This window comes from Uloborus diversus, chromosome 8 (genome assembly GCF_026930045.1).
Source record: "Uloborus diversus isolate 005 chromosome 8, Udiv.v.3.1, whole genome shotgun sequence".
NCBI lineage: Eukaryota > Metazoa > Arthropoda > Arachnida > Araneae > Uloboridae > Uloborus > Uloborus diversus.
The window spans coordinates 135,091,555-135,104,659 of NC_072738.1; the positions used below are offsets into that span (position 1 = coordinate 135,091,555).

Sequence of the window (13,105 nt, forward strand, 5' to 3'; positions counted from 1 at the left end):
CAAAAATAAGAAATAACTTTTTTAATTTGTCGCATGAAGAAAATTAAAAAATAATTAATCTTCATGAAACTACAATTTATTGAAAAGTTTTTATCACATTTGCGTCCAAGGCAGTGAGGATAAGATTAAGTTTTAAGAACAAAATTTTTCATTTCTCAAGAAAATTATTTTAAATAACAATAGAAAAACAATTTGTAGACCATTTTTTGTTATTTTCATCAGTTTTCAATTAAAGAAAACATCCAATTCTGCTTTGTTTTTAGAAACTTAGGCATTTTAGTGTCACGACGCTCGTTAAGCATTTATGAAAATGGAATCATTTAACTTTAAAAACACGTAAGGGAACTTGCATCTTTCATTCCCATTCCGGAATGTTCCCTCTATTTGGTCTTGATAAGATTAAACTCGTAACCTTCGGAAGCTCATGTAATTCACGTGCTGGGAAAGTCACGTAGAACCTTCTAATCAATTAAGGAATGTTTGGATTATATACGCGTGTAACTCGCCGCACCCTACACGTAATCAAGGCGAAGTTGAAAGTTCGGGAAAGATTGAGGTGACAAGGGTCGCTTTTCTGGGAATAAAACTCCACGTATTCAAATTAGAAGGGAGATTCCATTCCACTTTTTCCGAGAGAGTTAGGTGAGGAGGCTGAACTACGCTGGAGAAATGCAGCGGCTTGAAAATATGGGTGAGTAAATCTCCATCAGCTATTCCCCCTTAACTTTAAACTTTAAATTGAATTGTGAGACCAACATATGCACACTCATGTCCTGCCCTATTTGTCCAAATAAAGTATTTATTTAAAAACTATACGATCGGCCTATTTCCTTGCTAATTCCAAAACACTAAACCAAGATGGGGCGGCGTGACAACTTGGTGCCGTGTTCGACAATTTGCCCCATAAGGGACAACTTGGTTCCGAACCAACAAACAAATTAATAACTTGATTGTCAATTAATCCTGTAACGGACACTTTCTGCCGTTATGAACAAATGTGCATGTGGTGTTTTCACTTTTCAATATAATTTTGAACAGTTAGACAATTTGAAAAATTGCTATGGGTCACCTAAAATCTTTTGAGTTTCTCTTATGGTTTTCTTTTGTTATTTGTGTATGTGTTAAAAGTTTGTTTAGATCGTTCTGAAATGCATATTTATTTCCCCTCGCACGAGTTTTTTTAGTGAGTTTTCGGTACTTTTCCTTCTTAAATTGTGAATTTCAATTATGCCAGACACGCCAGAACAGAACCAGGTTCCCGGAATGGAACAAAACCCTATTCTACCTAATCCAAATAAGATAGCCGGATATCAAAATTTAGTAACTATTTTTGACGGAGAAATTTTTACTAATGTGGAGTATTTTGTCAAAAACTTAGAGGATATTGGGAAAATTGCACGATGGAATGATTCTGAACTTATCGCAGTTTTGAAAAGTAAATTAAAGGGTCCAGCTTTACAGTTTTTCATGAACGATCCAGAATTAATTAATGAGGAGCTATTTTCAAACATTAAAGAGAAGTTTATTAAATTTTTCGAAAATAGAACGACCTTAAGTCATAGGCAGCAACAGTTCTCCAACTGTCGCCAAAATCCCGGCGAGTCGGTGCGAAATTTTTCTTCGAGGGTCTCAAACTTAACGGTGAATTATTTTGGCCTTCAAAATTCTAGCAAAGAAGACGCAGGACCAATTGTAAATCAGACAAAACTAGCAAAATTTCTAGAGGGATTACAAACCCCTCTTAAACGGTTGGCGCTCAACAGAAATCCATCCACATTTGAGGAAGCAGTTGAAAATGCTCTCTTGGATGAAATAAATATGCAGTTCACTGATGATACCGGAAACTGTAATAATTGTGCAATAGAACCCCAAAGTGCAATCCAAAATAAGCTAACAGAAATCCTTGATAAGCAAGCAGAAATTTCAAATCATATGATTAGTACACTAACAAACCACATACAAAAAATGAGCATACAGGAGCAATCGCCTCCTCCCCGTTACCCAAGCCCGCGTAACCATCAGAGAAATTATCTGAGACATCAGTCATGCATTCACTGCGGCCGCGATAACCACCCATCGCGTTCTTGCTGGTTTCAGCCTAATCAAACATACTCAAATAATTATCGCTACAATCGCTCGCGAGTAAGGGGAGCTAATCGAGGTGCACGAAACATTGCAAACAGATCTTATGAAAACTCGCATCAGCCGTTTGAGTTGGAAAGGGAAAATTTCAGCCCTTCTTATCAAGCTAGGTCATTCACCCGTGGTGCAGATAGGGGAAATGCGAGAAACACAGTCTCCTTGGATAGTAATCTTTTAAACTACCCAAGGAACCGATAAATCCCCGCCGGCTTCCTGAAACTTCTAGGGGTTGTTTTATTTCAGCGGACTATGAAACAAGCAGTTCTAATTTACCTGTCATTGCTCTGAAGGTAGCGAATACTGAGTTTTGGGCGCTTTTAGATTCGGGGGCAAGCAAATCCATTTTGAGTAGCAAAGCATTTCATTTATTGTCGCCAAATTGTGTAAAAACTGCACCTACTAGTCCTAATATCAAAATTCGAACTTTAAATGGGCATGAAATTAAAATTAGGTCCTCTGCGTTAGTTTCAGTTTCTATAAGTAACAACACCTTTCGTCATGAATTTTTAATAACTCAGAATAATTTTTGCTTTGACTATGATTTTATTCTTGGGTTTGATTTTCTCACTGCATTTCAATGCAAAATTAATTTCCATGAAAAGGTTGTTTCTTTTAAAGGGGGTGAAACTGAGATATACAAATATGCTAGTCAAACCGTTAATGTGCTCTTTAAGGATACTTATGCTAAGCTATCGAACAAACTCAAGCTTGAACCATTTCAATCGACGGTAGCAAAAGTTAAATTAAACAATGAAATTCCTATTGGCACTGATATAATGTTAACACCCTTAATCACTCGTCACGATATTGAAATTCATCATGCAATTTCTACCGTCACTTCCGATGGTACGGTACCGTTGCTAATAAATAACTTGTCCCACAAAACCCTTCATTTGAATAAGGGAATGAAAATTGCTCAAATTGAACCGGAAATCGATGTTCAGACGGAGGAAAATATTACGGACAAGCGAAGAAGGGAACTAAAAATAGAGGATTTTGATTTAACTAATGTTCCTTTAGAGGTGAAAAAAAAACTAACTGACTTGATATTCGAATACGCGGATATTTTTAGTACTTCACTGAAGACAATCGGCAAATGTACGCTGGAGGCTCCGCCTATAGAAATAACTGATCCCACTCCAATACAATGCCGACCATTCCCAGTTCCAGTCGCTTTACGTGATACTTTGAAAAAACAAATTAAAGAGTTAGAAGACGCGAAAATATTGGAGAAATCAAAAAGTAGATTTTCGTTTCCACTAATTTTAGTTAAGAAAAAAGAGCAAGGCGAGTATCGTTTAGTCATTGACTACCGGAAACTAAACCAAATTACGGTTTCCTCCACATATAGATTGCCTTTAATATCGGATATTCTCAATTCTCTTCGCGGAGCAAACTTTTACAGTACATTAGACGCTAATTCATCCTTTCACCAAATTAAATTACGTGATGAAGATAAGCATCTAACAGCATTCTCGAGTCCGTATGGAAACTTTCAGTATAAATATCTTTCATTTGGAATGAAAAATTCTCCTCAAATTTGGCAAGAGATAGCAGATAAGGTGCTAAATGGTTTACAAGAGGAAAACATTTCAGTCTACATTGATGATATCATAGTACCCGCTAGTACAATTTCAGATTCTTTGCGAAAACTAGAGTTGGTCTTTGAACGTTTCCGTCAATACGGTCTTACCCTAAATCCAAAGAAATGCAAATTTCTTCAACCTAGCATACGATATCTAGGCCATGTAGTTGATAAGGACATCATAAAACCTCTCCCCCAAAATATCGAATCGATTAAGCATTTTCCAATACCAAATACAGTACGAAAACTGCGACGCTTTCTTGGATTAGCGAATTACTATCGTGATTTTATTCACAACTTTTCTGAAATTGTTGTTCCTTTAACGGATCTCACGAAATCAACACGGAAGTTTAAATGGACTTTTGAGGCACAAATCGCGTTTGACAAAATTAGAGAAAAACTCTTATCGGATGTTATGTTGGCACACCCCAATTTTGACGCCTTATTTTACTTAAACACCGATGCTTCGGCTACAGCCGTCGGCGCGTCTTTACTGCAAAAAGATGACAAAGGTATATTGCGACCGATTAGTTACTTCTCGCATAAACTTAAACCTCACGAGAAAAAATGGCCCGCTATACAACTCGAAGCTTACGCAATTCTACTCGCTATTCGACATTATAAAATGTATCTGTTTGGAAGGAAATTTAAAATTATTTCCGATTGTAAATCTTTGAATTATCTAGTTAAGTTGGAGTCGCCGGCAAATCGTCTTTCTCGTTGGCTTCTTGAATTGTCGAATTATGATTTTGACTTTGAGTATATTAAGGGATCCGAGAATTTCTTGGGAGACCTTCTCTCAAGGGATATCACAGAATCAATTAATGTAGTTAAAGTTGATGTACCAGATTTGGAAACAATTAAACAGGAGCAGAGGAATGACCCCTCCTTAAGAAATATAATTGATTACTTAGAAGATAAAACATCTGATTGTAAGGTCCAAACTGATAATTATTTTATGGATGATGGAATTCTAAAACATTTATCACCTCGGAGTAAACACGCAGTTCGCGATGACCTTCTTGAACAAATAGTTATTCCAAAAAAACTCATTCCGTACATTTTGGAAGGTTCTGAAACAGTGCATTTCGCATTTTCAAAAAATTATCGTTCGTTAAAAGAAAAGTATTTTTGGAAAAACATGTTCCGTGACATAAAGAATTTTTCTACAAGCTGCAAGTTATGCATTGAACGAAAAGGTTTTAGGCTAACAAAGTCACCTATACAAAATTTCACGATTCCATCACAACCGATGGCTCGTATAAGTTGCGATATTCTTGGTCCGCTTCCGCTGTCCGAGCAAGGAAACAAATATGTACTTACGGTAATTGATCATTTTTCTAAGTACTCTATCCTTTTTGCCCTCAAAGATATTAGAGCTGAAACTATAGCTCCAAAACTTATGGAGGTTATTGTTACTTTTGGTGTACCACAAGCTATATTATCCGATCTTGGGTCAAATTTCCAAAGTAAATTATTTACAGAATTAGCAAAAAAATTGCAAATTAATAAACTTAAAACGACGCCATTCCACCCGCAAACTAATGGCCAGAGTGAATCTATCAACTTGCCCCTGAAAGCAAGCTTAACATGTCTCGCAGACAAAGTTAGCAACTGGGATACATATCTGAGTTACTACAATTTCATCTATAACAACTCATACCACGATACGACCCACGAGAAACCGTCATTTTTGATGTTCAATCGCGACATTAACCTGCCTTTCCACCAACTAGAGCAGTCACCAAACATGCATTATTTTCCTTGCGATAATTACATTCAAGAAAATCTAGCGAAAATGCGATACGTATATCGTAATGTGTATAAAAACTTGGAAGATTACGCGGAGAAACAAGCTCAGGTTAGAAGTCGCATTGCAGTATCTAAATCCTTTGTGCCAGGTCAAAATGTATATTTACATACCCCAGCAGCAACCCAGAAAACCGGTCGGGCGTTAGCAAAAAAATTTACAGGTCCTTACAGAGTGGTTGAAAAACATTCCGATTTAAATTACTCCATTCTGGATCCTAAGAAACCCTATGCGAAGCCAACTCGTGTTCACGTCGATCGCATGTTTGCTTTCGTCGAAAGAAGGCCAGACCTTCAATTACCAATAGAGAAAGACAAATCATTACAAACTACCCACTCCCAATCGCAAAGTTCGCCCGGAAATCCGAATCGAGAAGCGCATCATCCTACTTTCTATTCTGAAACCGAAAGCGATACTGAAGATTGCGTCTTGTTTACTTATCCTCAGCCTATCATCCAACCGCACCCTGTGCAACCCGCCGCAACCCAAAGCGATAACAGCCCAATTCCGCAAAAACTTACTTCTCCCGATAGTGGAACAGGAGAATCAAGCACTTCGGAGACCGCCCGGATAGAAAAGAGTGAAATCGTCGATAATTCAACAAGTTTGAATTCGGAAACAGAACCCCGTTATCCACTGCGCTCCCGTTTAAACAGAAACGTCGCGAATCAAACAACCAGCGCTCCTAATGCATCCATTTCAAATAGAATACTTAATTGGGCAATGAATACTTCCCCAAACTCTGATAAGGGGTTGATAGATAAAGTGGCAGATGCTCTGTCTAATTCTTTAGCTGCGAATCTTGGAAACAATACTGATCAACAAATTAATAATATTGTATACAAACCGCAGAAAACTCGAATTTTCGTAAATAGCAGTTTGTCTGTTTAATTCACTACCCATTGCTCAAATATTACAGATTTCCTGTACATCGTATCATCATTTCACTAGTAGCAGTTTAGTTTACTTCTTTTGTGTGTATTTTTTTTTCTCTCTCTCTCCCGTCTTATCTCGTACCGAGCAAGGTGAGTCGACCGCCTTGTACTGTACGTTATCCAGCCTGAGCTTTAATTCTGGTGGGTCGCGCGGGCGCGCTTATCTCTTCTTTGGCACAGTTCTTGATAACACATAGTAAAGAGAGAGAGGGAGGAAAAAACTTTTTTTTTTCATGAACTAATCAAAGCAGTTTCTCGACTAAACTAAACTTGAGAAAAAAAAAATAGAGAATGAATTTTGTTTGTGTTTTTTTTTATATTGAAAAAAAAAAATGAGTAGCTAAATTAATGAGAGAAGGAAGAAAAAAAAAAAAAAGCCTTAAGAGATCTCAATGGATGAGCCTCACTTACAGTCTGAGTAAAAACTTTAAGTCCAGGTCACTTTTTTGAGAAACTGGACACGCCTTAATATTAATATCAAAAAGTCATATGAGTGATAATTATTAACCTTAAATACAAGTAAAAAAGACAAAAAAAATTAATTGTAAGTGTTTCATTATTAGAAAATATTACAGATCAATATTTGAACTGAGTAAAATCTTTAAGGCCAACATAGAAAAAAGCATATGAGGACAAAAATTCAAATATTTATAAGCTTGTGTGGGAGCCATTCCTTCAAATTATTTCAAATATTCTTGTTTTCATGAATGAAACTAGTTTTTGACGAAATTCGGGATGTATTTTTTACCAATTATCTTCGATGGTAGATTTCAGCTCTATTGATGAAGTAAAATGTCTCTCCTTTGCAGACACACTTTTTGCTAAGTCACCAAATAAGTTCTCTATTGGGTTAAGATCGGGAGACTTAGTTGGTCATTTCAAAGTTTCAACATTGTTTACTTGGAGCCTGTTTTTTGCACTGTTACTCGGATGGATAGATGCGCTGTTTTGCTGATATTTTCAATTTTCTCCAGCAATAAATTCAGCATTTGGTAAAAGATGACTCAGGAGGACATTTTGATACGCTTGTGGGTTCATTTTACCTGAAACAAACGCAACTGAGCACACACCATTGTAAGCAAAGCACTCTCAAGTTCTGACAGAGCCTCCATCTAATTGGCGCTTGTAGAATATTTCTTTTTTTTTCGTAAATCATGCCAATATTTACGAAATTTCGTAATCATGCCAATATTGGATGGTCCGTTTGGTCCATCCAAACTTCACTTCTTTTCGTTAGAAAAAGTTATTTATATTCATTGGTTATCCCAGGTCATGATTTCCTAGCTAAAATTGAAACGCTCTATATTGTGCATTTTCAATAAATGAGGTTTAAGCATTTTTGCAGCATTAATAAATTTTCCACACCTTCTAATTGTGTTATATATCGTTTTTGACAAACATTCAAACCTATCGTCTGAATAAGTTTTCTGGTTGAGTACTTTTCAGGTAATGTAATACTTTCCAAACTCTTCTTCCATGACGCGAGGACAAAGCTTTAAGTTTCCCGGGTTTTCTTTTTACCCTAATTAAGTTTAAATCAAACAAAAATTTTAACTTCACTCTTCGATCTTCCTATTTTTTCACAATAGTACGCCTACTTATCCTTGTTGAAGAAAAAGCTTCAATCTGCCCTCTTTCTTGAACAGTTAACTTTTTACCTTACGATATCGTCACAAGTAGGACAAAAACTTTGAAGAAATTAATCACAAAACTGCAAGTTGAAGAGTTTCCACAATCTTGTTAACTGAGGTGACATTTATTACAGTATAAGTACTTGCAGTTTTTTAAAAATACTAGTGGCCTTAAAGTTTTTACTCAAGCTGAAATGCTAACTTTGAATAAACCACTGTTTTTCTGGTTATTGCATGCTTTACAAATCCTGTCTGTTGCGTTATTTCTTACTAATGAACATTAATAATCAATAATACAATAATATTAAAATCCCTTTAATTTCATTTTCCTTTTTTCAAAGAAAATTATACTGGCCTTAAAGTTTTTACTCAGACTGTACAGCAATGCTTTTTGAATGATAATGAGATAGCTTTTCGGCCAAGATGCGCCATTCTTTCCAAATCGCGGGGCAAACTAGGAAGTTGCGCTTGGCGCTTATTAGCGTCGATACACATATAGAAACATATATATGTATATTAAGAGTTTTTTTATAAGCATCTTAGTTTGCAAAAATGAATTATGAGGAAAATTAATATCTCAGAAGAGAAAAAAAAAAAAAACTTATGTCCTTCTTTTTTTCGATGGAGACACTCCCCGTATCTTTCTTTCCGCAGAATTCCTACTACTATGGATTCTAGTCCTCACCGTCGCCGATGCCGTTCGCATTTGCAGCAGACCCCCTGGACAAGCAGCCCTGGTCTGCAGAAATGCCACGTCCGCAGAACTAGCAGATATCGATCTGCCTCAAGATGCATGCACTGCTCACCGCTGCAGAAGGTGCACCGTGGTCAAAAGAACATTACTGTACACCGAGGGGAGCCTCAGCCAGCCGTCACAGTTTTTCGACCGGCCCACGGAAACAAAGGGCAACTTAACAGTTTTCAGATGCGCCGCCACATCGGAAGGGAACGATGAAACCTGTGATTGTGCTACAAACTGCACCGGCACAACAGAATTCTGCGCAGTTTATCCGGCATGTGACGCATCTGCGTCATGTAAATGCAAAATCGAAACAGTTAACTACGCATTTTCCCACCTATCTCCTAAACGGTACCAAGAAAATCCGATCCTTGTAACTTTTGACTCATGCCTTTTCCAAAAGCCCACTTTTTCGCCCAGACACCTATTAGAATTTGAAAGTGCAACATTTAGTAATCACAACCTATCCATACATTACAATGATCCCATTGTCACGGTTCCAGGACCTGGGAAACTACTTGTCCGTATTTCAGGAAATGAACTGATAGTTAATATTAAAGATGACTTTAATATAATCCTACCACCTGAGTTTGTTTCCTATAAAACTAAGCTAACAATAATTTTTATTTCCGAAACCGGAAAAGCAGTAAGCGGAGAAGTCCTGCTCGAGGGCAAAACCATTTGCCGCTCTACGAACTGTTTTTTTTGTAGAGAATTCTTTTTTCAAGTACAGTGCTGGCCATCATATCTAGCATACACCCTGTACATTGGGCTGCTATTTTTAGGTCTTGTAGCCTTACTCCTGTTACGATATGCCATCCGAGGACTTGTATCTCTTTTAAAACTTTTTGCTGCAATTTTTTTTTTATATTCAAATTCATTAGGGCGATTTTTAGAATTTGCCTATTATGTGGTGCTCTTATTGGCTCAAAATTTCACGAACACTTTCATACCTTATATGCACATTTGGAGGAGCACGCCCCCGCAGCGAGACCTAACGTCTCTTTACTCGTCATCTTTTCTTTACTCGCCGTGGTTACTGCAGACTGCACCAGTCATTCGATTGTAGTTTCCAACATCGAAAACTGCAAATCCTTGGATGACCAACAACTATGCAAACTCTCTACTACAGCAGCTGTGACATTAAAATCCCTCAATTACGAAACGTGCCTTTGGTTTCAAGATAAACAAAAGAAAAACTTATTCAGTTTAAAAATAAAACTGATATCGGCACAGTGCTCCTTTTCATCCAAGAGGGAATATTTTACATTTCCTGTCCAGGCACGAACAATTTCGCAATTAGCTTGTCCCCAAAATTATTACTGTGCATGGGGCGAACACTGTAAAGCGGGGAAAGATTTTGCCGCCTTAACAGAGGAAAGCCTTAGCTACCCTGGAGCTAACTTTTGCCATCCTTCCAGTGTTGGCAGCGGCTGTACCATTATCTCTCGAATGGGATGTCTTTTTTACCGCGTGTACTACATCCCGGACCTCCTTCTTTCCTACGAGGTCCGTACCATTTCGGGACACCGCTGTTCTTACACGATTTCGGTGGAGCGATCGTTCAACAATTCAGTCGAATTATTGACTCTGCGTTCAACCGCCCACACGTCAGATGGCATTCACATGGAAGTCCAAGGGGCCTTACACCAACCTCAACTGCACCTGAGTGAGTCTCTAGTACTTAGAGTAGGAGACACATCCGAAGCCTACCTAGTGCCAACAAGCCCACGAAATATGCCTATAGCAGGTTTGATAGGACAAGTGCAGGCAAACGTCAGTTATTCTACTGATTTCCTCACGGCTCCATCGCTCACAGAGTGCGACTTCTTTGAAACAACTCTACGTTGCCGCAATAAACCTGATTACCTGCAGGTTCTCTACACTACAAAGGATAGGGCCTTGCCAATTGCTCGCTCTATGCATCTCCTTTCAATGCAGAAAGGACAATTAACGTCCAATTTATTATCAACCGCACCCGTAATTGTGCACTTGCATTTCACGGACTACAAAATTCTCCTGCAGACTTCAGATGTGTGTCCAAAATTGTCAGACGACAAAGTAAACACAAAAGGTTGCTATCAGTGTAACATTTTAAGTGAACTGTCCATTACCGCCCACTCAACGTGCCAGAAAGGAACGGTCACTGTAGAATTTCAAATTCTTACTCTTTTTACACAGACTTTAATTTTGGAAACTGAGCCAAAGGAATTCATTATAAAGTTTCAAGCCATGGTTCAATGTTATGACGAAAAAATTTGTCTCGTATCTCATAACATGAAAACCTGTAAACTGGTTTCTTTTTGTCTTAACGAACCAAGCATTGAACTAATTAAATTTAATACCTCTTATACAACTTCAATTCTTCATGAGGATTCCTTGGGCTCAGGATTTTTTAATTTGTTTACCATGCCGACTTTAAATGGCATTTTTTTTTCAATGAAAATGCTTGGAGCATTTCTTTTAATCATTTGTCTTAGTATAACTGTGTTCTCAACTTGTTTAACGTGTTGCCGTAAATAGTGCTACTATATTATATTTATTTATTTTTAATTTTATTTATTTATTTATTTTTTTTTTTGCTTCACTTTTTTTTTCTCTCTCATAAACTTTTTTTTTTCCTTTATTGGAACTTTCGGAATTTGAGAAAAGGGAAAAAAAAAGCAATATATTCTTGCATTTAATGAACTTACTTTTATGCATAATGTTCTGGGAACAAAAACGTGGATATTGTCCATTTTAAAGAGAAGAGAAGGGGAAGAGAAAAAAGAAAAAAAAAACTCCAATTTCCTTTATTTTTTTTTGCTCTCTTTTTCCCGCAGTGTTTTTCTGTGAAGTATTGAATTCAAATACAATTTCTTTTTTTCATTGATAGTTAATACTTCTTTTGTTGATATAGATACATATTTTATTTTATTCATTATTATTATTACTATTTTTTTTTTTTTTAACCTTTCCCTTGGATGGAATTTGTTTGTGTGTTTTATAATTGTACAAGTTTTATTTATGTCATTATGTGCATTTTATCTTTTCACTATTCATTCCAATTGTTTCACCCATTCTGATGTACATAGCTGATGGAGTTCCGCCACCTTTTTTTTGTTTTACCTTGTGTCAACGATTGTTTTTTTTTTACCTTTTTTTTTCCATGGTTATTGCGGAGATGTCACGACGCTCGTTAAGCATTTATGAAAATGGAATCATTTAACTTTAAAAACACGTAAGGGAACTTGCATCTTTCATTCCCATTCCGGAATGTTCCCTCTATTTGGTCTTGATAAGATTAAACTCGTAACCTTCGGAAGCTCATGTAATTCACGTGCTGGGAAAGTCACGTAGAACCTTCTAATCAATTAAGGAATGTTTGGATTATATACGCGTGTAACTCGCCGCACCCTACACGTAATCAAGGCGAAGTTGAAAGTTCGGGAAAGATTGAGGTGACAAGGGTCGCTTTTCTGGGAATAAAACTCCACGTATTCAAATTAGAAGGGAGATTCCATTCCACTTTTTCCGAGAGAGTTAGGTGAGGAGGCTGAACTACGCTGGAGAAATGCAGCGGCTTGAAAATATGGGTGAGTAAATCTCCATCAGCTATTCCCCCTTAACTTTAAACTTTAAATTGAATTGTGAGACCAACATATGCACACTCATGTCCTGCCCTATTTGTCCAAATAAAGTATTTATTTAAAAACTATACGATCGGCCTATTTCCTTGCTAATTCCAAAACACTAAACCAAGATGGGGCGGCGTGACATTAGGATCGTATCTACATCTATCTTGTGAATGACCAAAGATGGCGACTACGTTTCACACGTAGCTGAAATGATTTTCCGATTTAAAAAAAAAAAAAAAAAAAAAAAAACTATTTTCCCCGATCGACCTTCCCCCATCTACAGGTTGTGCTTCCGAAGCAGTAAATTGTCTTCTCTCCTTTTGAGTTTGTGCATAATTGCTGTTCACCTGATTTTTTTTCCCTTGGGAACTACTGAGAGCCAAAAACGGCGGCTGCTGAAGATTTTTTGGGTCGCCACTTTTTTCATTACTTTAAAATTGTTACAATTTTTTTTTAATACATCGATAAAAATGAAGATTAGATCTCATAAAACCAAATTCCCTGGGAAAAAATTGGGAAAAGAAAAATTTTGGGGACACATTTGGAAAATTCCCTGACATTTTTGACTGTGTCATTTTCCATGATAATTCCAAGTTTTCCCGGAGCGTACGAACCCCGAACCGAATAGAATGTTGTGGCAACCCAT

At 37.1% G+C, this 13,105-nt stretch overlaps 1 protein-coding gene across 1 annotated transcript; it reads left to right on the forward strand.

The window, feature by feature from the left end:
- Positions 1-1,227: 1,227 nt before the first annotated feature.
- LOC129228614 (uncharacterized) lies at positions 1,228-2,340 on the forward strand. The gene has a single exon (XM_054863295.1). The coding sequence runs from the start codon at positions 1,228-1,230 to the stop codon at positions 2,338-2,340; it is 1,113 nt and encodes a 370-aa protein (XP_054719270.1).
- Positions 2,341-13,105: the final 10,765 nt, after the last annotated feature.

Excerpts from the sequence above, each read along its gene's own strand:
- LOC129228614 (XM_054863295.1), top strand. The coding sequence starts at position 1,228 with ATGCCAGACACGCCAGAACAGAACCAGGTTCCCGGAATGGAACAAAAC.